This window comes from Mytilus edulis, chromosome 11 (genome assembly GCF_963676685.1).
Source record: "Mytilus edulis chromosome 11, xbMytEdul2.2, whole genome shotgun sequence".
NCBI lineage: Eukaryota > Metazoa > Mollusca > Bivalvia > Mytilida > Mytilidae > Mytilus > Mytilus edulis.
This window is the reverse complement of record NC_092354.1, coordinates 41,696,866-41,721,168: the sequence shown is the minus strand read 5'-3', so window position 1 is coordinate 41,721,168 and position 24,303 is coordinate 41,696,866. Positions and strand designations below refer to the sequence as shown.

The 24,303-nt window shown below is 31.8% G+C and overlaps 1 protein-coding gene across 3 annotated transcripts in view; it reads right to left on the bottom strand.

The window, feature by feature from the left end:
- The window catches only part of LOC139495592 (NADPH oxidase 5-like), a 59,530-nt gene extending 36,904 nt beyond the window's left edge, over nucleotides 1–22,626 (bottom strand). Inside the window, exons 1-5 of one of the 3 annotated variants that reach the window (XM_071283865.1) lie at nucleotides 22,509–22,626; nucleotides 10,075–10,353; nucleotides 8,144–8,182; nucleotides 6,568–6,679; nucleotides 5,601–5,751 (exon numbers count right to left, since the gene is read on the bottom strand). In XM_071283865.1, coding sequence (XP_071139966.1) covers nucleotides 5,601–5,751; nucleotides 6,568–6,679; nucleotides 8,144–8,182; nucleotides 10,075–10,343 — 571 coding nt within the window. In that variant the 5' untranslated portion in view covers nucleotides 10,344–10,353; nucleotides 22,509–22,626. Of the gene's footprint in view, nucleotides 1–5,600; nucleotides 5,752–6,567; nucleotides 6,680–8,143; nucleotides 8,183–10,074; nucleotides 10,354–12,162; nucleotides 12,374–21,280; nucleotides 21,555–22,508 lie in introns of those variants that run through there. The other 2 variants (XM_071283866.1, XM_071283867.1) reach the window with 2 other exon arrangements.
- Between the last annotated feature and the right edge of the window lie 1,677 nt (nucleotides 22,627–24,303).

Below are 24,303 nucleotides of genomic sequence, written 5' to 3'. Positions count from 1 at the left end.
GAATTCGTCATCACAATTGTTATATATGCCACTGGACGAACACTAATTATCCCCAGGGGATGTGAATATTTTGCTGGGAAACTTTTGAGTATCAAAGTTTCAAATTAATTTCGGGATTTATTTTCTTTCTTGGTATTCAATAACCGAAAAAAGAATAAATTACTTGTTCGCTAAATAGGGATATTCTTGTCAGATAAAAGAATTTTAGTTATATTTAAAAAATAGGGAAATATGACATTAAATTGGTTCTGTCTTTTTTTAAACATCGTTAAAACGATGTGTGTCTAAGGTGAACGCCACAAGAACCTGTAATACTAGTACGAGAGTATAGCATGTAAACATTCCTTCTCAATAATATGGTTGTATTGGAAAACTTTTCATACAGATTGACAACTCATTGTCCGATATGCATGTAATATTTGCCACATGACGCCCATAGTTCTTTCTACCATCATCACCTTATTCCTTGATATTGCTGTAAACATCGATGGTTCACACCCAAACAAAATGGGAGTAATGAACCTTCAGAGCTTCTCCGTGTTATACACTTGTGAAATATATAGACGAAATTTCTGTATTGAAATGAATCTACATCTCACAAACAGGATTTTCAAATAACGATTTTGAGTAATCACCTTACAAACCAATATAAACGTATGGCAAGATATAACCATGAAGGAATTTAGTTTTTGTCTGAACTCATCACTATGTCATAAACGTATACGTATATATATGCATACAGTTTCAAATATCAAGAACAAGCGTTCGATGTCGATAGTCTGTTCTCTAACTGTTCAGAGTTAGACATGTCACTTGTTCATTCTTGGAAGCCTTCATATTCCCCGTCTAACGATGGGAACTCTTTCTGATTGTGTTGACTATAAATGCTAGTATGGTAATTCTGTCGTTTATCTGTACAAGCGGTTGCATTTCCTCTCCTTTCCCAACAAACAAACGAACGAAACGCAACTAGTCTGATTTCTCTGGAGCTCATCCTCAATGGCTCTTATACGTCAGGAAACTTACATGTATACTAATAATGATTGTTTCATGAACAACGATGTATGAACGAACTATTATAAATTCGTCAATATCTGTAATGCATGACTAAAGTATAACTTTTATTACAACTACTGTATTACTTATTTGAATTAATGACGGCTATCATGTTCAACATTGCACAACTATTATCATAGAATTTTAAAAAAAAATCCTCAAAAATCCTCAAAAGATATAATGCCTTAGCTTAGATAATTAGTATTCTTTTCACAAAAAGTTCGTGTAAATGATTGTCAAATGAATTTAATTATGTAAGAATAAAATGTTAAAAAGAAACTAAAAAAAAATTATGCATGTTGTATGTTGTATTTTTTTGTCAATTAAAAACTTTAAAATTGCAATAGTTTTATTAGCATTTAAACACAGCCAGATTTGAATACAAGTTAAGAAATTCCGGTAAAGTCAATGATATCAAACAGATGTACAATGGTATATCAAATTGGGTAATATTGCATTTAGTTTTTATTAAAGATTAAAACTACTATTTTTTGCTTCATATTTGAATCTTTACGCCAATTGCCGCTAAGAAAGTAATCAAAAATTGTTTCCTTTTATTTTTATACACTTTCGGAATTACGAATCTGAATTTTATTTTCAATTAATTTACACAATTTAATTATTGTATCTTTATTCTCATCGTGTATTTAATCTTACACGGCTGGTAATCTACACACGCAGAACATTTGGTTCTGCAATGAAAACCGTGAGAGGATTTTCCGGTTGTGCTTGAGTGGAGTAATTGTCACCGCTTCAAAAGGTATGTACATTTCTAAATCTCAATTTTCTTATTCAACTGATCAAAATATTGAAAATCAGAGAATGCTATGCTGTGGTGAATACTTTAACGAAGAAATACATATATCATTTAATGTTGTACGTAGAGTTGAACTCTTACAAAAACAGTTGCCTCACGAGAAATTGCCTAAAAAAGTGACATTTCAATTTTGAAATGGTTCTATTTACAGACCTACAAGTTCAAATTTAGTTTTTTTTTAAGGCAATGGGTATGAATGTTGTTTTTGGCGGCGTGTACGCTGTCCGGGATTGTCAGACGTCTTAATTATTCCAAAAACTACATTTTTTCATTAAGTCATGCGTGAGGGGATCGGTTCTGATTGAGGACATCGTGAATGCGTGAGGGGAAGTACAAATCATATCTTTATATTCAAGCTATGAGTCGATGAAACTTACCTAAATAAGGCTACATTGTTCATGAAAAAACACATAATGTGTGCTAGAAAAGTCACTGAGATTGATATTGAAATAAATTGTTGGAACCTAGGGTTTAATAATATGTTTCACGAAGAATAAAAACAAAAAATGTTGTCAACGATAACCAAAAATACTGCAGAGATGTTGGGGAGTATCTCATTCGTCTTGATTCGTCCTTTTCAAACCACTCAACAATGTCCAAAAACAGGTCGAATGCAATGTTGTTTTAAAGGAAAACGTCCACTAATGACAAAAAAAATCAAAAATCTTTCCCTTTTCCCTTCGGCTGAGAGTTTATCTAAAGCACTTTGAAAAACTTTATGTTCTTCCTCAATGTCTTCCATGTGGTCTTTCTAGTGGTCTCCTACGTGGTCTTCTTCTGTGACTTCTTCTATGTCTTCTTCGCTGTCTAATACATGCTCTTCTTTATGGTCTTCCTCGAGATTATCTTGGCTTACATCGATGTTCGTGAATAATAAATTCTGTATATCTGCCCTTTTTGTTTCGAAAATTTTGTGATTTTGGGTGAACAGATTACGTCTAATATATATAGGTGTTGAAGTTTTGATCGGCGATATACTTTTCTTTAATATATGTGGTGATCTCTGTGACGTATATTTGACGACAGGACTACTCCCACAGGCTTTAGTTCGCTTCGAGGGCGGGGATAACTTTTATCTCCATGGCTTTTTGTAGAGAGTCAATTTTAGTCCTCTTTTCTTTTACCTTTGAATAATGGCATTTTCTGAATTTGAGCAAACAATTTTAAATAGTTTGATTTCATTGAATCAGTGATCAGTTTACATCTGTTAAAGTATAAGGACAAATCTGTGATGATTTTTAATCAGCATTGATCACATTTATTGAGTCAACAAAAGTCACAAAGCCAAAGATTAAAAAAAATTCTGTACTTCCCCTCACGCATTTACGATGTCCTCAATCAGAACCGATCCCCTCACGCATGACTTAATGAAAAAATGTAGTTTTTGGAATTATTAAGACGTCTATCAACACCGGACAGCGTACACGCCGCCAAAAACAACATTCATACCCATTGCCCTAAAAAAAACTAAATTTGAACTTGTAGGTCTGTAAATAGAACCATTTCAAAATTGAAATGTCACTTTTTTAGGCGATTTCTCGTGGGGCAACTGATTTTGTAAGAGTTCAACTCTACGTACAACAGTAAATGATACATGTATTTCTTCGTTAAAGTATTCACCACAGCATAGCATTCTCTGATTTTCAATATTTTGATCAGTTGAATAAGAAAATTGAGATTTAGAAATGTACATACCTTTTGAAGCGGGGACAATTACTCCACTCAAGCACAACCGGAAAATCCTCTCACGGTTTTCATTGCAGAACCAAATGTTCTGCGTGTGTAGATTACCAGCCGTGTCTTAGTGTATTAACATCATGACAGCATATACTCTAATCCTTTCTATTTATCCTTTCCAAATAACAACATTTATACCTGTGTACGCTTGAACTCACACCTGCGGCTAAATAGCTACAAGGTAAACGAATTGACCTCAAGCCGAGAAATATACAGTGACCTTTACAAAATAATATACACACTCTGCTCACACATTAGTTGCATTGAAATGATTATCAAAACAATAACGGTAAATAGAACTGAAATATTTTCAGTTCAATATCAGTAAAAATGTTCAATAAATATTTTATGAAAAAAATCTCAACAATAATTAATTAAATTTATTCAAAAACATTTACTAGAGATAATTTTATAGGAGTTTAATTCAATCAATACAAAACGGTATATATATGCATATTCACTTTCGTTCATTCTTATATTGTGGTTTATAACTTCGACCATTCGTCAGCTGTGCGCTTTTAATTACGTATATTGTCGATAAGCTATAAGAGTTAAACAGATTTTATTTTTTCCCAGAATTCAATAAATCGGGCTAATACGTCACGACCCACTCGAGAATTCAACCAAAAAAGTTACAAATACTTGATTTTCTCCGTTATTAGAAGGAATATAAATTTAAAACTTTGCAAATGTGTTTTTTATGTTAAGATGAACATAATTAGATGATAAGTAAAAAATCGCGGAATTTCCCTTTAAATTCTGTAAAATATTTTGATTGCCAAAAGGATTTTTGGAAATTTAGTTTCACTATGTTAACAGTCAGAATATTTCAGTTTCATAAAACTATTTGTTTAAATGAAAATTAAGCAGGTACCGGAAGTTAAGTGTGATTCTTTTCACATTTTCCGTATAATTATCATTGACAAAAATTACTAAACGTTCAAAAATTTAATTATTTAACTTTCACCATGGATTCAAATTTTGTTGTTCACTTCCCTTCTATCTGAAACAATAATGAAATATAATCAAACAGTTTATAAAAAAAGATATTCCCACCAAAAATGAATCGTCGATGCTTTAAATTATTACTCTTACTTATAAAAGATGTTTTCCAAAATGTTTACGCAATAATCGGCATATATGAACATGCAAGTTTGCTTTTATTGTTTAATCACCAATTTCTTGTGCGTATATGATTTTTCTTTGAAATCCATTGAGTGGTTCTAGTAGCAGTGGTAGTACCGGATGCCATGTTCTTTTTTATGAATAACAAACGCCTTACTTTTACCTATGGACATCTTCAAAAGCATTTAGATAAACAAATTAGACTAAAGCTGCACAAAAGATTTTCGACAAAAAAATGCAGTTTTGAAGTATGATGATGATGATCATGATGATCATGATGATGATATAAAAATTAGAATATGTTGTATGACTGCGATGTGACAACTCTTCTCCAAGTAACAATTTTAAAACAACTATATATCACCATACAGTCGTCAACAATTAGAAAACCTCAAAGTACATGTATATACGTAAACTTAGTTATAAAACAATTTTAATTAAAAAAAGAAATTGGCACTATAAATTAATTCAAATTGCCAGGAAGTTCCAGTAGAATGCGGTACCTGAGTTGAGAGGAGCTGCGTTCACAAAGTGTGAACAGGAGAATAGATAAATGAATAAAATTAATGAACGAGCAAATACACAGATCACATGTACTACCGCCTCAGTAAGGCGGGAATAAAAACCATGACGTACATTTTAATGATAAAAAAATGTCTGAATAGGGTATACACAATAGAGAATAACGGTCCAAAATAATGATATAATGGACGATAATAAACAATACAAAGGAAGGAGAACAATGGAGTGCTAGAATAAGAATGATAAACAATAATATGGCAAAAATGGAGGTAATAATGGCCTAAATGATACAAAAACAGACCCACTTCACGGCTTAGGAGGCAACACAATGTATAATATTTACCGTCAACATCGTACAAATCAAACAGGAACTTTAGTCTTTGTGACGGTGTTCCTTTTGTTACTTTCATTAGAGGTGTTGTAAGGTTCAAAATATCTGTAGTCCCACTGTTGTTGGAATCACATAGAGCAAAAAATCGTTCTGCGAAAAAACACTGAAATAAAAACACACTGAATAAAATTTTAATTGACACCTTGATAAACTTTTAACTGACAGTCACATATTAATAATTACATAAGATGTATGTTTCATTATAATATTTTATTCTGATTGGTTAACTGCACATCACGTGTTATTCCGTAAGCAGTTGCATTGCTCAATACAACTTTTCACTCATGATAACACGTGCTCCAACAATAAAGTGCACAGGTGAATTAAATAATAAAATATATAAAATTCGTGTTTTCATGATCATGGCTAAAATATGTAATTATAAGTATTGAATGCTTCTTTTTGTAACTTTATAGGGTTGTAAAAGCGTTGACCGTGCGTACATTTTTAGAATGAAGCGCGGAAAAATGTACTTCGGTCAACGCTTTTACACCCCAATAAATTTACAAAAAGAAGCATTCAATTTTTAAATAAACTTTAATGAGCACACTTACAAACTTTGAATTGACACACTGACAAACTTTGAATTGACGCACTGATAAAGTTCAATTGACACACTGAATAAAATTTGGAGATATCTAATGTATGCCTTTATTCACACTCTGGCATTAAATTGAGAGGAGAACTGAATAACTCGATTACCTAAGGCATAGGCAAGGTCAAATACGATATGGTGCCAGAAGTGGACACCAATTTAAAGTCGTGTATTTCAATGCCTTTTCAAAGGGAAAAGCACCATATATTAACATACATTTTTGTACTCGTAGTTTGTTATACATGTAGAAAAGTAGTTAACACAATTGTATCTAAAGATATGCCCTTCCGACTTCACGGTGGCAGAGTATATTTTGATTATTACCTGTTTTAATCCAATAGCATTTTTAAACTGCTGCAGAGTGATCTCGCTTTTGTTTCCAGCAATTTTCTTTAATTGCGATTCCATCCATGTTAACCATTTTGTTTCTTCTTCTCTGTAAATCATATAATTAAAACATTGACTTATTTGGCTGTTAATATTACTTGATATAGAAATAGTTACCTTATTATTTGCAAAACTTAGGGAGCTACGCAAATTTCCATCCTGCCTTTTGTTTTTGGCAAAGTGTCTCATCTAGCCATTTGTTTTTACTCAAAACTCCTGTCCTGTCTCTTTTTCAAATTTCATCCTAGTCCCTCTCTCTTAAAAATCAAATGGTAGCATCCTAATTTGAGCATTAGATACTTACGATTTGTGTGTACCAGGAAGAAATTATGCATAGGCAACTACTTTGAAAAGAGCGTACTAGTGAATTGTATATAACATTTTATAATAAAAGTTTTTAAATCTATAGATTGCTATCCTATTTTTTACCAGATGTACATACCTGAAAACTTAACTAATAAAGGCAAATACCTGATATATATAAACTATTAACGTATACCTAAACTTAAGTGTCGTATGCGATCAAAATAATTGACGGAAATAAACAAACGATGTTTACCTTAAGTATACCGTATATGTCGTTTAATTACAAATTGAAAGCCCTCTCCGATTCCTTGCCAGCAAATCTCTACCCCTCGTCCAGGAAGAACATAATGGACATGCAATCAGAACATAATTTCCAAAAACAAACCTCAAAAAAGAGGGCCGAAAGATACCAAAGGGAGAGTCAAACTCATAAATCGAAAATAAACTGACAACGCAATGGCTAAAAAAGAAAACGACAAACAGACAGATAGTAGTACACACGACACAACATAAGAAAACTAAATACTAAGCAACACGAACCCCACCAAAAACTGTGGTTGATCTCAGGTGCTCTGGAAGGGTAAACAGATCCTGCTCCACATGTGGCCCCTTCGTGTTGCTCATGTTATTACAAATCCGGAAAATAGTCTAATGCGGAAGGTCACATTCGTGAAAAGGAAAGGGGATTGCAGTTACGACATAAGGAGCATATCCGATCTCATCTGTGAAACGGTTATTTCATAACGGTCAACCAACTCAAGATGGTGTCCGTAAAATTTATGATGAAATGCTTTCGACTTCACCATTTGGATCTCTTAGTTTAAGAGCTTTCTTATGATCAGCAACCCTCTATCATGGAGGTCATGATAGGAAAAACAAGTCCGGGAATATCGTAACAAGTTGAAGATATATACTCCGTATGTAGGCGCTGCTGGAATGTTGCTACATAGAAATAGAGGGTTCACAATTGCGAACTACCGGCATTTATTAGGGCATGGGTGGGGTTTACAGAACTTTGCATGATGGTCAAATAATAAAACACTAAGAGAGAAATGACCCACTCACATAAAGAATAGAGAATAATTATTGGGTGCACGATTATAAAGAATAACTGTGGAAAATAAAAGAATAAGGCAATACAATACTGATAATAGAAATCTTTAATACAAAATATTCCTTTAACGTATGGTAAACTATTCAAACTTACACGCTGTCGAAATACTCTTCTTTCCATGGATTGTCCTTGCTGAAAAAGGTTAATCAGAGTTTATGGTGTACTGAATTTTAAATTGAATTTTCACATGAACTTTGCTTTTTATTTTAATTTTGTGATATTTCAATAGAATAGACTGATTGTTTTCATATAAGGTACGATTTTAAAATCTTAACCTCTTATAGCCGCCGTTTGATATTCCTAAGCATTCTGGGTATTTTTATTTTCAAAGTGTACTCCAAAACATTTTGATAGGTTTAAAAAAAAAACGGACGGTCACTTTAGATTCAGAAATGGCGAATTGTCTCCGTCATGTCTGTTGTAAACATGAGCTTAGGTTTTTGTATTTTCCTGAGCGCTGGTAAAGGGTAAAACTTTGGGGATGAGAGAGTTGACATCGGTAGTCTTATGCACGCCTCAAGCATTGAGAGTGATGTTCTGGATCCGAGTTCAGGTACGGGTCAAACCAAGAACTCTTTGTTTTGTATTGATGTTGCTCTGTCTTTGTGAATTTTCAGATTTTGATTTCATCTGTTTATTTTGGAAGGTTTAGTTGTAATGTTAATCAATCGTTGTATAAACATGTATTACACGAAATAACAATGCGGTATGGGCTTTGCTCATTGTTGAAGGCCGTACGGCGACCTATAGTTGTTAATGTCTGTGTCATTTTGGACTCTTGTTGAGAGTGGTCTCATTGACAATCATACCAAATCTTCTTTTTTATATTGGACATTTTTTATATACTGAATACTTAAATAATAAGGCGCGCTTTGAAAATAGCTATTAAGTAACAACCAAATTCTTGAAGTTAGAAACAGCATTATTTAATATATTGCGACACTTTCCAACACTTGTGTTTCAAAAATCCAACTAAAGTAAATAAAATGCGAAATCCCAAATCTAATCGATTTAGTTTATAAAACAATGTCGGTCCCATAACAATATGGATGGCTTAAGTCTTCGCCGGGACAATGTTTGCCTCATTAAGAACTTTGTCTTATGAAAAGTATTTGTCAACCTTCGTTCTTGTTTAAAGAGATATTTTTACATCAGGGCTCTAATTGCTGCTGAAGCGATTTCGTGTAAAGTGTTTTTGAATTGAACAAACCAAAACATTCACTGTCATAGAAATTAATTTTTACATATATTTCCACTAACTTGGATTTTTCCACTACTCAATTTGAATATCTTAATTGAATCTGTTAAATTTGAAACATTTTTTTCTTCAAGTAAGTCATCTTTGGAAATTCATTTTAATGCAGTAATAAATGATTATTTATCTATGATTTGACAAAACCGGGATTTTTTTTATTACAAAATTGAGAAAATAGGTTTAATATAAAAGATTCGTAAGAAAGACTATGGTTAAAATGTTTGCATTTTGCCTTTAGTTTCTCTTTGGAATACGCCGTTGTCATTCTCGTAAACTTTTAAAGAAGATAATAAAGCTATAATTGAAAGAATACGTAATACATCTTCCCAGTCAAAACATTTAGCGACGGGTTCCTCTAGTGTATTGCAAACTTCTTCTCCCTTCCGGAGCACCCGAATTCGTAGCCTTTTTGATCGGGTTCGTTTTACTAAGTCTCAAGTTTTCTGTGCATTGTTTCGAGGTGTATTGTTTGTTTTTGGTTTTTAATTTAATTTTGACAATTAACACGTTGTTTATTTTTCTACCACTTAAAATTATAATTCTTTTTTTCTATTGAAAAAATGCTAATCTCTATTATTCCCTCTTTTTAGGATCTCTTTAGTCCTAAATTAACACGTTGTTTATTTTTCTACCACTTAAAATTATAATTCTTTTTTTCTATTGAAAAAATGCTATCCTCTATTATTCCCTCTTTTTAGGATCTCTGTAGTCCTTTTCTGCTTTCAAATTATCAGTATTTTCTAGTTAAATACAATACGCATACATGTACCTGTTCCCATCCTTGATTGCATGATTTGTGCCATTATTATTCGGTCCATTATTCGGTCCATTATTCGGACTAATGATATTGTCACTGCCGTCATTTAGTGTTATTTGTACTTCATTCTCTTCCACTTTGTGATAGTGTTTTAATTCCGATCCACTTTGATACATGGCATTGTCATACGCTAAGGCACCGGATTCTTCTGTTGATTTTTGTTGGCCATTTTCTGTCACGTGGGAATTATAAGGGTCGTCTATTCTGTATTTCGCACTCATTACAGATTCCCTAAAATACATAAAAATTGAGAATGGAATTTGGGGAATATATGTCAAAGAGACAACAACCCGATCAAAGAGCAGACATCAATCGAAGGCCACCATGCAATAGGTCTTAAACACGTATATATGATAAGAACAGGTTTTAAATGTTCTTGCATCAGCTACGAAAATAAATTACGTAATAATTTCCACTTAATCCATAAATCTCTCAATATCATGAATAAAATATATAAAACAAATATTAAATAATCCATATATCTCTCAATATCATGAATAAAATATATAAAACAAATATTAAACTTCCTGAATACACAACTTAAACTTGAGGACAATCGATTTATTACTGATAAATAAACAAAAAAATAATGATATGTGCAATATAACTATCGAAATAACTAACATAAGTAACAGAAAATATAAAAATAAATTCCCCTCCTTTAGCTTTCTTGTTGTCCTGGAAAAAGTAATAAAATCGACAAGCTGGTCAAGCTCAATTCAAATAGACCGTCACTGCTAAATATTTTCTAAATGTAAAAGAAAAGTCCAAAACCTATACCAAAAACACAATAATCTGGTGGGTTCCTTAGGCTTTAGGCGGTTTAAGTAAGATGAAAGTTCTTCAAATATATATTCAATTTGCCCTCATTTTACAGTGACAATCCAAAATTGTTCACAACACATTACAGTCAAGCTATTAAGTAGACATACATGTACTAGTGTATGAACTGTTAATTTAGGCAAGTACTGAAAATTTCTGAAATAATAACCATTGGACGTCAACAGTGTGGTGCAGCGAACGGAGGTGTATGGCTAATGGGAGGTCTGAATATGAGCGCTGTTCCCGGATGTTATCTCACTAAACAGTATTTTGTGTTTAGTTTTATCTTAAGATTCTAGATATTAACTACAAATATATATGTTTATTCCGAATATCTTTTTGGTCTCTTTTTTTGTTGTTAAAACATGTAAAAAATACGAATTAGGAATATGCGAAAAGCTTATTATATCCGTTGCTCTGCATAATATATTTAAAGTTTTGAATATTGCTTGGATTGATCAATTGAAGTTTAATGCCAATTTCAGCACTGTTGCGCTATTTCGAGGCGGTGAGATTTGGTTTTTTATGGCGGAGGAAACCGGATTACCTGGTGAGGATTAAAATCACAAAAATACTAAACTCCATGGAAAATTCATAACAGAAAGTCCCAAAAACAAATGACAAAATGTCATGTAATCACAACCTCAGTGTTGACAGTCTATTGATACATGTACTGTAGTTTGACCACTAGAATTATAGTTTCATAATACAAAAAAGCGGTTCCTATCAATTGAAAAAAGTATAAAGATGATACATTAAGGTACACGCCATTAATAAATAAACTAAATCAACCGCAGTCGAGACGTGTGTTATTCGACGGTATTTATTTACATGTAGTACAATTTCTTGCTCTGTAAACCATTTTGAAAAATTATTAAAAAAAAATCATGTTATTTACTTTTCGTACACATTACTTCAAATAAAAGTACACATAGCAGCTTTTTGAAATATGTTGTACCAAAACATCTATTTATGACATACATATATATATATAGTTTTTTGAAGTAAGTTAGAGTATATCTAATGTCACTACATGTATATTGTTAGTTATTTTTTAGTTGTTAAGAAATGTTATGGTAAAAACGTAGCAGTCTTGTTGAGATTGGCAATTACATGGTTAATATATTTTTATAATTATCATTTAATAAAATTTTAAGTACCAAAGCATATTTTAAATGATTTAAACAACATACATAATTTTTATAGTTCAATACTTACTTTACGATTTTTTAATCCTTACAATAAACGTTTTTACTAAAAAGTAACAAGGTATGAAGTAATTTTGGTTTTGAAACTTTACACCTGTCTAGTTGGCACATGATATAAGTGGGGAAACCCCCTAAAACGTATCCAAATGATGCAAGTTTTATAACAAAAATAAAAATCTATCAAAACTCTTTTGCAATATGCAAAAGTAAAATTTTGTGAGATTGTTTTACTGATTATAAAATCGTAGTAACCGATTAGTGAACATTACTCTGCGTTTAAAATAACCATTAAAATCAACATGTTTGTTTATTCATTCATGATGTTCGTGTCTCATTTTTTAAATTCTGCGACACTTTTTTCTTATTTTTAATTTTTTTTCGCCATTTTTCTTTTTCCGGTAAAACCAATCTAAAACTGCATTGAAATTTCGTTTGTCCATAATAGTTTTGAATGCCGATATATAGAGTTTGACTTCGCGTGTAACTCATGTGAAATAATCGCAAACAATAGACATTTTCTTATTATTAAGAATGAGTCTACAAATGAGTTTTCAACGGTATATGCATACTACTTTTATTATAGCTAACATGCACATCTGCGCATTATATTATCACGTTGTGCATCTATTATAGTTTATAGTTTCAATTGCATAATTTTAAACCAATTTCAAACTTGGCACGATTGCATTCAGTAAAACTTATGAAAACAGTATGTAGCGTCAGTGTAATTGAAACAATTATCAAACATTACAAGTTAAATGTAAATAGATATACGTAGATTACATTGTCAAAATTTACAGACACATACGAGTCATACAGCGTGCCAAGTTCTAAGACAGCATTGCTTTGAATCATTTCAAGTAACATTAGGGGATTGAGGTGATAAAAAATACCTGATAATTTAGCAATGAATAAACCTATCTCAAAATAACATCAAGAGGTGTCTCGATGTCGGTAGTTGTTTTGCGAAAATTATCGTCCAGTGGCAAATGTCAAGGCATTTTAAAAGCGATCGTTGTCAATAAATCACACCTTTTAATTTAATTTATCTGTAGCAAACTTATCATATATAATCCTTTCATAAATTTGTCTCGCGGACTTTTGTGGATAGTTCTTTCATTGACAAATATACATAATCTACTTATTTTTTTTATATGACATCTTTCTGACGATATGAAAATATCTTAACAGTAAAATGAGTTATCTGTTTGTAGTGAAGTTTAATTATGTTTTAAGGGGAAGAGGGATAAAACAAGTGAAACCGTTAGATAAAACAAAACTAACATGCCTTATTTAAGGATGTTCGCTTGTCATGTTTTGGAACTTTTGTCAGATTTTCGGAATCCTCTGGTTTTATCCATTTTAGTGCCTTAAAAAAACTGCCCATTGACCCCCATTTTTCTTTTATAAATCTTTTACATGTATAATTATAAGCCATCTGTAAAAGTCTTATAAAATATTGGTTATTTTTTAATACTTTTTTGAGAACTTAAACTGGTCAATGATAAAGCTAAAATTAAATTTCTTTGTTTCTGGGGTGGAAATAAGGAAGAAAGCTGAAATAAACTTTTGAATGTTTTGATTTAACTGATTTTGATATGGAAAGAGTGATTAGGCCAGGTGCAAAAAGGTAACATTTACACTTTTCTGAACATCTATTGACGCGCCTATGTATGGATGTATATTGGCCAAATATGTAGGATGTAAACATGCAATTTTTCTGAAAATTGGATATATTTTTGAACTTGTACTGTACATTATACACACACAAAAAATAAGACACAAAAAGGATAGGGATTTTTTTTTTAATGCGACAAAACGTTATAAAGAACTGATAGAGGAATTAATTGTAATTATAGATGTATGTTTCATTATAATACGTTATTCTGATTGGCTAACAGAAATATCGCGTCATTCTGAAATGAACCTTCATTTCATAATAAATTGTGACGTTCATGATGACGTCAAGACCTTCTACAATAATGTGCACAGGTTAATAAATGAAAAACTTGATAGTAATCGTGTTTTCATGATCATAGCGAAAAATGTAATTATACGTATTGAATGCTTCCTTTAGTAATTTCATAGGATTATCGAAGCGTTGACCGTGCGCACAAACCGTGCTTCAAACAAAATGTACTTCGGTCATCGCTTTAACCCCCGCCCCCTCCCCAATGAATTTACAAAGAGGAGAATTCAATTCTTGAATATTTATATGAAAATTGTGAATATGATATTCTCAACAATTGAAAAAAAACCAACATCTCCATTTATTTATTTGGAGTATGCATATTACTTTTTTTTAAAGTAATTAATTTGAGTCAATATTTTGACACAACAATTCAGAAACTAGAAATTGTGCCACTGGTAGATGTACATATCTGTATATATCATTAGTCCTATAATATAACACTTCAGAGTTTACATTCAAAGTTTTTTTTTATCTATAATATATATTTTTTTGTAGTTGGTAGGTCTAATAATTTTTTGAAATACAACTTTTTAACGCTATGCAACAGAGATCAAATAGCGTATATGTTAGCGACTTCGGTCATTGTATAAACATTGATTGATTGATTGATTGATTGATTATTGGTATTTTAACGCCACTTTTCAGTCGGAAACCAGGTTGAAATAGAACAAAAGAATCGAAGCTCTCTATTAGAGAAGGCGATAAATGTTTACTGTATTGTTTACTATAGTGACAAATTTTTAAAAAGTTAATAGAAACAAACAAAACTGCAATTTTCTTCTCAATTACGAGGTGTTTTATTTCAAAAACACCATTTGCATAAGTTTTCAATTTATCTAGTACATAGTTAAGCAGAACAATTAGATATCAAGTCGACGACATGGGTATCTTTCAAGTTGGATGACAAAAATGCATAACCTCCGATTTTTTTGAAAAAATTACCACGGACGGAAAAGATATCAATCTATTAGTTCAGTAATTTTCGTGTCTGCCCTTCCATTATGTGACTGAAGAAAAAATTCCAAAAAATAGGTAACAATTGTATCGAAAAGAGAAAATCGAGTGCACCTTTTTATGTTAGGGCGTGTTTGAGTTGAGTATTTAGTCTTGATATCGTTCAAAGTAAGAATATTTCATACATCGTCTCGCTTCAGATTCTATCATTTTCATATATTAAAGCTACAGGTTGACTTTATAACACAAAAAAATAACAGTACTAAAAGATGAAATATATGGGTCAAGTGAAATACCTATCTAATGAGTCACAAAAACAGGGAAGGTGTGTTCGAATAGCTATTTTTTTACTGAAAGTACTTGACGACAGTCTTACAAGTTGGATGATGAAAATGCATATTTTCGAAAAATTCTATTTTTTTGTGTGTGATAACTAGTGTTTATAGTCTTCAACCACTAAAAAAATCTAGTCTGCCCTTCCACGAAATATTTAATTAGATTTTTTTTTAAATGTTTATGATTTTTCGAAAATTCCACCTAACAACCGATTAGACAATAGTTTTAAGTTGAATCAATGCAGACAAGATCATTAACTGATGCTCATTAGCTAGTTGATACATTTGTCTTTTAAAATATAACTGACATATAAGGATCGTATTGGTGCAATGAGGATAAATTTATCGGTTTCCAAGAGCAAAATTGGTAGCGCGTCATCGCTACAATGGCTTCCATTTTTACGATTGTGAAAATGAACTGGCGTAATGGGGAGATAATTTTGACGAAGTAGGATCCTGACTGTTTTAAGAGCCAGTTTTTGGCTATTTCGTGACGGTCAGTTTTTATTGGACAGGTATAGGTAGCCCGAGTGCCCGGAGAAAACACCGATCTTTGATAGGAAGACTAACAATCATAGTCGATAAAGATTGGAGTCAAGTGCACCTGCACGAGCGGGGGTTGAACTAAAAAAAAACCTCAATGTTGACTGGCTAGTGATTTTAAAAGTAGTAGAACATAGACTACCGAGGCCCCTGGTATCAACATAATTATCATTCTAAAAATGTCTACTTTCAAACTGTTATGTAAAAAAACCAATCAAACGACAAAACGTGTAACTTAAAACTAATTCACTCCAATTTTGCGGAAATCAAATATGAGTGAAATGAATCAAGGATTCTAGCTCTTGTATTCCACTTAGCTAGCCTATGTTTCAATTTGAGTTGCTTCATTGTACAAATTAATCACAAAATAATAAAAAAAAGTTTTAAAAAAACCCCTGAAAAAACGTATAAGAAAAAAAAGGGTCTATAGTGTTAATATGAAGTGTATAAAAAAGGTAACTAGTATCAAAGCTTATACTTACATAGTGCATTACTTCCAATAGTTTTGATTAGTGTTATGTGTCCAATAAATAATTTCAAAATACCAGAATGTTAATATCCATCAAATTTTCATATCGTTAACCGGAATTTATTTATGAAAATTAAGAGAAATTTCACAGTGATTAAGGTATTTTAATATAAACAGATATAGATACTGTGAAGTTTTAAGTTTTCTTGCTATCTTGAAGATAATGTCTTTGTTTAATTTAGAAATATGAATAATAACTTGAATCGTAATCATAATTTTATAAACTACTTAGCACCCCTTTAAACTCTTCTCTCAAGGACGGGGAGGCTAGGGGGTTTTCATTTTCTAAATCCCACATTTTTTTGTGATTTTTCCCAATTTATACATTTTTTGGGTTATTCCAACATCCGTTGTTTGTTGTTTTTTTTCATTTTCTAACGTACCCTCTATATCCCACATTCCCACTTCCTATCCCTTATGTCCAACATTTCAAAAGCGTGTGGTCCACTTTTTACCACGTATAATGTACATTAAACGAACTTCATTCTGTTTATTTTGAAGATTTAATTTTAAACTTTTGATATTTGATGAAAGGTATCCGTACAAAACACGATTTGAAGGCCAAATTATCATAATCATTACATAATCAAATAAGTTTGAAAGAAAATTATAATGAAGAAAAAAAGAAGGAACCCAAAAATAAATTGAAGTAGTCGGAAGAAACTGGATATTATATAAATTTCCGTGCTCACAAATTGAATGAATGTTTCCTTACAGTCATTAGTATGATCACAAACAGACTTTCGTATCAATTGTGTCTTAAGAAAAGTTTGCATACATAAAATACATGTTAAAACCACTTCATTTTGTAAGAGCAAAAGTAAATACCATCTGTCTTGTATGAACACGTGCGATGTATTTTCGAATTAGAGCACAAACTGAGTAGTGTGCCTTCAGAAAAGTTTGCATACAACAGATATGTTTTAAATCTACTAAGAGCATATACACACGTAATATGTTTGTTTTTTTAAATTAACATTTTAAAGATTGTATCTACTATGCATTTTCATTACCGAAAGAGACAACCATTTCAGAGATTTTATCTGCCATGTTATTATCTGATACCCAATTGTTCAAATCTTTGTTTCCTCGGGGTTAAAAGTTTTGTTTTTTTAATTAGAATGACACCAGAAGTGTGATACATAGTGTGTCTTGTTGAATGAGATTAAAAACATACCAACAAAAAAAAAATATTAAGATTCCTAACATAATACGTGTTTGTTTATCATTGCATATGTATATTGGCATTCCTCTGTCATGTACAAGGCGTATAAAAATACCATAAAAAGCTGGTTCTTATTTTATTCAAATATCAACCTAAATGACTATTTGTCGTGATAAGGTTAAATTTATTCTGTTTGTTTCGTGTTGAATGGTTATTTTGCAACATTGATAAAAAAAAAATGCTTTTCATGTCTGCAATATGTCCTACAATATTTATTTAAATGAGTGCTATGATATACACATGAATTGCTCATTTAATATTGGACACTACATGTGTAATGGCTTACTTGAATTTTTTACAAATACATAAGTGTTATGGGTTGACCGGAATAAATAACTGCAAGAGTACAAAATATAAATCGAATTATTAAACAAAACAATAATTTACATATCATAGCACTGATCATACAGCGGAAGCCCAGTTATCAATTTCAAAGTTAGAGTAAAAAACTCCGCAAACGTTTTTGAGGAACTTTTGACAGTGTCCAAAAATTTTTAATGTACGTCCTTTACGGAATATTATCTCGTCCATTTGTCTTTAAACTTATTTATACTTTAATCGGAATAAGCCAAAAAGAGTTTAGTCAAGGCATGTTGAAGTTTTGTTTACAAAACAAATGCACATGGAAAACAACTGTCAGAAAATAAAATCTGACCAAACAGATTGCCTTCAGAAAAAACTAAAAAGACAAACATGTATTTGTTGTTCTAAGGTTTTAATTTGCCGCCTCAATAAGGAACATGTAATAGAAAAATATATAGTGCACCATTCTATGAAAACTTTGCAACAACCAAACCATTAAGCCAGTAAACTCTTTTTAACGCTCGAATTCTCACCTATATTTTGATCAATCACCAGAAAAATACTATTTTTGTGGCAAAAGTTCAATGGTAAACTGCGATAATGACAAAAGGGCAGTGATTTAATCAAAAAAAAAATACAATATAATAACAAGAGTCGAAATTATATCCATTCAAGTTATAATACTATCATTAGCCAATAGGTCATACTTTTTTCAAATTGTATACAATTTTCACACCAATATTATAAACAGATTGAAATATATAACGCCTTAAAAATTCATTACCTTATGTTGTTATTCATACACGTAAATGTAGTGCATTTGACCCTGTTATGGGTGTACTCTGTGCTTAATAAAATATTTAATATTGCTGAAATGAATGTAATCTTAAAAATCATATTTGACCTTAAATGTTAAAAGATCGTTTGTATTTTTTGTTGTTGACCCCAATCTATTTAAAGGTCCATTATATAATACCGAGATTAGGACTTGTCCAAGTCAAACCAGAGATTAGAAGTAATATGTGAAAATTGCTCGGCTTTTTATTGTGAATACCGTGTAGAAGCAAATAGAAAAAAGTAAAATGACAAAAATACCGAACACAAAAGAGAAAAAAAAAATCAAATTGAAAAGTACCTTTTGGAAACGGCAAAATCAAAAGCTCATTCACATCAAACGAATGGAAAATAACTGACATTCCTGCCTTGGTGCAGACAATTTCGTCTGTAGAAAATGGTGGATTAAACCTGATTAAACCTGGTTTTATAGATATGCTTAACCTCTCAAATGTATGACAGTTGCATAAAATTCCATTATATTGACAACGATGTGTAAACAAAATAAACAGCCATGATTGAATGATTTAAATGTGAAAAATAGGGGTACAGCAGTCAAAAGTGTAGGAAAAACATCCTGCTACAGTTGACTGCACGAACGACTTTGCCTTTGGTGTACTAAGCTCTTAACCATGAATGTGCGAGGTTAATTTGGTGTCCATTTTATACCTTATCGACTAGGTAAACCAGTACTTTCGTATAAGCCACCCAATATTATCCTTTGATTATAGTGATTTGTTATTTTATACCGAGTCAAATATCAAAACAACGAGATGGCGTTTAATTGAAAATAAGACAGATATACTATCGAGACAAAAGGACGAGGATTGTGACAACTATAGGGCAATGTACAGCCTCCAATGATGAACAACTTAAAAGCTATTTAAGACAAAACCGATTTATTACTGAATGATGCAATATGTTTTTGTCACAAAATAACGTTATAGTAGAAGGATTTTTAGATGTTTTAAAAAAGTCAACAAATAAAGGGAACGACCTTTTAACTTCAGGGGAATATATGGTTTGCCAAAAATATTCTGTTCAAGCGTACGAAAAAATATTTTTAATCCAGGTTTTCCCCTTACCGTATAGTGTTAATTTAATATTAAACAAAATAATTTAGTTGATAGCGTTAAAAAACTAAATATAATTCCTGACTCAAAAACCATATCTCCTCTTTCTTTGTAGTTGTATCGTTGGATCCTTATTTGTGATCAATCATGGTTAAAATGGCAGCAGTCCTTTTGCGCCAATTACTGTTTTTCAGGGGTATCATTTGCGCCAAATTTTATTTTCAAAATGTATCAATTGCGCCAATATTCGGAACTCATTTGCGCCAATTTACCTGTACATATATCTATCATAAATATTAATGATTACTATATATGTATTCTTATTTTTGCCCCAAAAGGTATCACATGTTATGAATGATATTTCACCATAAAGACGAGTTTCTGAAGAGAATTAAATGACTTAAGCAGCATTAGACAGTCAATGTACAGAGAGAGAATAAAACTTATTGCGTTGCTTAACAAAGATATGCCAATATAGAAAATAGAAGTTTTTGCTCTTTATGTTTTAGCCACAAATGTTGATGACACAGAGCTTTGTTCCCACCATGCGTATGGGCTTTATTACTATTATGACCTATTATTAACTATTTTATGGATTTCATCCTTCAATGTTTGTGTTTTTGGACAATAAAAAGAAGTTAAAAGCTACTACATACAATAAATTGGGTAGTACCCATGCAGCAGCAGTAATAAAAACATATGTTTCAGAAAAAGAAACATGTGCCGTGTTACACTGCCGGTTCCAAGTCCGAATAAAGGAGTGTGGAAGTAATTTTCTTTTAACTGGCTCAATCGTATGTTTTATTTTTGGCGCAAATGAAACCATCTAATTTTAAAACATGTGGCGCAAACGTAGCATTTGAGAAAAAAAGTTGTGGCGCAAAAGGACGCATTTTTGGCGCAAACGGATCTCTCCCGTTAAAATTTGGAAAAAAAATTGTCAATCGAATACAAAGCGCTGTTCGTATTACATTTATTTATTATCGTTCTGTATATGGTAGGTGAAAATTCAATTATGAAACAGGCACCCTATTACTCATATGAAGTCAATTCACATCCAAGGCTATCTATCATGTATGTATTTGTACTTCTATCCATTTCAAAACTATTTCCATATTCAAGTGTGTTAATCTGTAATTATATTTCTAGATCATTTATATTTTGAACCGGTTTTTAAATGATTCGTAGACAAATTTGTCAATAGAAAACGTGTTGCCATTTAATATTTCTCTATTTATAAAACATAACTTATGAAGAAAAAAACTTGGGTGTCTTTAAATCGCGTTAGAAGAGAATAATTTTGTATAATCGGTATTCAATATCGAAATAATATGTTTCTTAAAAATATGAAAAAACTTACCGGAAAAAATATATTATAAATAGGAATTAATATATCCAAGGGAAGCAATTAGAGTAATCCAATTATTAAATCAAGAAAGACGCATTGAAACTTTTTAAACACCCGTCATAAATATTTACACTTTAAAAATATAAACGTGAAGACTCGGCATATAAATTAACCCCTATGTGTAATAGTGCGTGCCCTTATATAAACACACACCAGAAAAACTTTAAAACGATTTAAAGTCCATTCATTCAATCCTAAGGCCAAGTTTATATACCATGACACTAAAAGTATCATGACTTTAGATTTGACGATGTACTTACAAGCCATATCCAGCCATTTTAAAAAGGGGGGATTCCCAACCCAGAGTAACAGAAGGGGGGTCCAACTTTATGCTCCCATTCAAATGCATTGATCGTCCCAAAAAAAGGGGGTTCCAACCCCCATACCCCCCCCCCCCCCCCCCTTGGATCAGCCAATGCATTTCTATTGATATTTTATAGTAGATCTTTCTATGTTGTGATGTTGTTCATAAGTGTTTCTCTCGTTTTATATATAAATTAGACCGTTGTTTTTCACGTTTGAATGGTTTTACACTAGTCATCCTTGGGTCCCTTTATATCTTGCTGTTCGGTGTGACCCAAACTCCGTTTTGAAAACTGTAATTTGACCTATAATGGTTTACTGGTATAAATTGTGACTTGGATGGATAGTTGTCTCATTGGCATTCATACCACATCTTCTTATATTTATAAGTGTACAACTGTTTGAATTGATGGTCTGGGTGTGGTATACATATTTAAGGAAGGACTGTAATATTGTTTCTGTCTATGAAGAACTCTGGAAGAGATCGGGTTAACGAGATATAATGTTAACAAAATGTAAACCCTGATTTGTACCAGAATGACAGTTGTGTCAAAATCTGACTAAAAAGACAGCTCTAGTCTAGCCACTCTCCCATGACACATTGCTATGGCTCCGAGTCGACACACCTATGCTCTCACTTTTTAAGCCATATTGTTAGCACAAAGCAGCAGATACTATTTTGTCTGGTTTGATATGGCTGTGAATAGCAAGGATCAATGACCTGCTGTTTTAAGGTGAGCGGGCTAACATGTATGACTGTCACATCTTTGAATTGTGAATTCGACTTCAATGTATCAGTGATCATCAATGTAGATGAAAAGTGACTTTAAAATAGCAATATTAAAATTATTAAAATTGTAATTTTCAAAATACTTACAGGAGCACTTTACTTCCTTCAACACATTAATCATACAATGTACATGCACATTTAACAACGTATCATTGTTCAAAATCGAATTACCTCAGTATTTTAAATTAAATGGTTGCTTTGTTTTGAAAAGAAACAAAGTTCTCTACAAAGCTATTATGTAATATCATCGACAAATGATTCATTTAATTGTGTAGTTACACTCACCCCCGCCCTTTCCCCAAAGAAAAAAAAACAACCGGTAGGAAATAAGACTTATAAATGAGAATAATTTCACAAGAAAACATGTGTTTTTTTTATTTTGATCGATTTGTCCATTTTTATGTTAAAGTCTCTCATAACCCTTTTGAGAGTGGCTCTCAGATATGTTTAATATAAAAAAGAAGATGTGGTATGATTGCCAATGAGACAACTGTCCACAGGAGACCAAAATGACACAGACATTAACATCTATAGGTCACCGTACGGACTTCAACAATGAACAAAGCCCATACCGCATAGTCAGCTATTAAAGGCCCCGACATGATACCGTAAAACAATTCAAACGAGAAAACCAACGGCCCTATTTGTATAAAAAAAAATGAACGAAAAAACAAAATGTCAAACATAAACAAACGACAACCACTGAATTACAGGCTAAGATTGTTTTGTACTTTAAATTAAAACAAACTGTAGAAATTGTATTCATGTTTGTATTGTACATGTAGAGAGGTGAGACTATAATAAAATATTTGATTTGATTTGATTTGCGAATGTGTTTCAATGATATAATATTACTCCATCTATAAGTATATACATGTATTATATAAGCAAATAGAAAAGTGTCGCCATTTTATACTGGATAAGTCTCATTTTAGTTCTATATGTAAGTTTTGTGGTCCGCCTCATTTTCTATTTTAGTTGTGTTTGTCACTTTCCTACATATTACAAATTTTAATTGACCCCTTTTGATCATTACTCCATTTGTGTCTTTGTCTACCAAAACTGTATGTATCATACATGTAGAATTGTAAAATTAAGGCGAAGTATCAATGAGACAAAGAGAGTCGAACAATACTAATGTGACATTAAAAAGGGACTTTAACATTTATTAGTTGTAACAAACAAACAATGCCATAACAAAACAAAACCACCCAAGGTACAAATATACAAAGCAGCTGCACATAGAAAATGCAAAATCTAACAACATCCCCCCCTCCTCCCCCCCCCCCCCGCCTAAAAAAAAAAAAAAAAAAGATATTTGATCTCAATGGCTTTTGTTGCTTAGTGAAATAGTACAAAAATTCTAAATACGAAATTCAATACAAAGTCTGTACGTTCCTATTAATTAAAGTAGTCTAGATCAAGCCTACATATTTCTTTTCTCATCATCTTTAACTCGATAGAACAGCTTTTTCCTGTAAAATCAAATGTGTCTTTTCTTTTAATCCCTGAATACAGGGTGAACAATACAAAAATATTATATAGTCTTAGAAAGCAATAAGCAGTGCTTCCCGCCTCGCCCCCAAAAGAAAATAAGAAACAAAAATATATATAGATATAGTATACCGTATCAAATTAAAACATAAGTTTCCAGCTACAGTTACTTTATCAGTTGCTTTATGATGAAGTTATTCACAGTATTGTGCAACTGTGTTGTTGTTGTTTGGTTGCTGTTAACAGGCTAAAAAGGTTGTTTGTGATGTTGCACGGCTGGTCAAACGGGAAATTATTGTAATAACAGATGAATAACTAACTTTTAGTCGCGATATATATTATATTTTCTAAGCGAAAAGATTCTTTGATATATGATTTATTCCCTCTG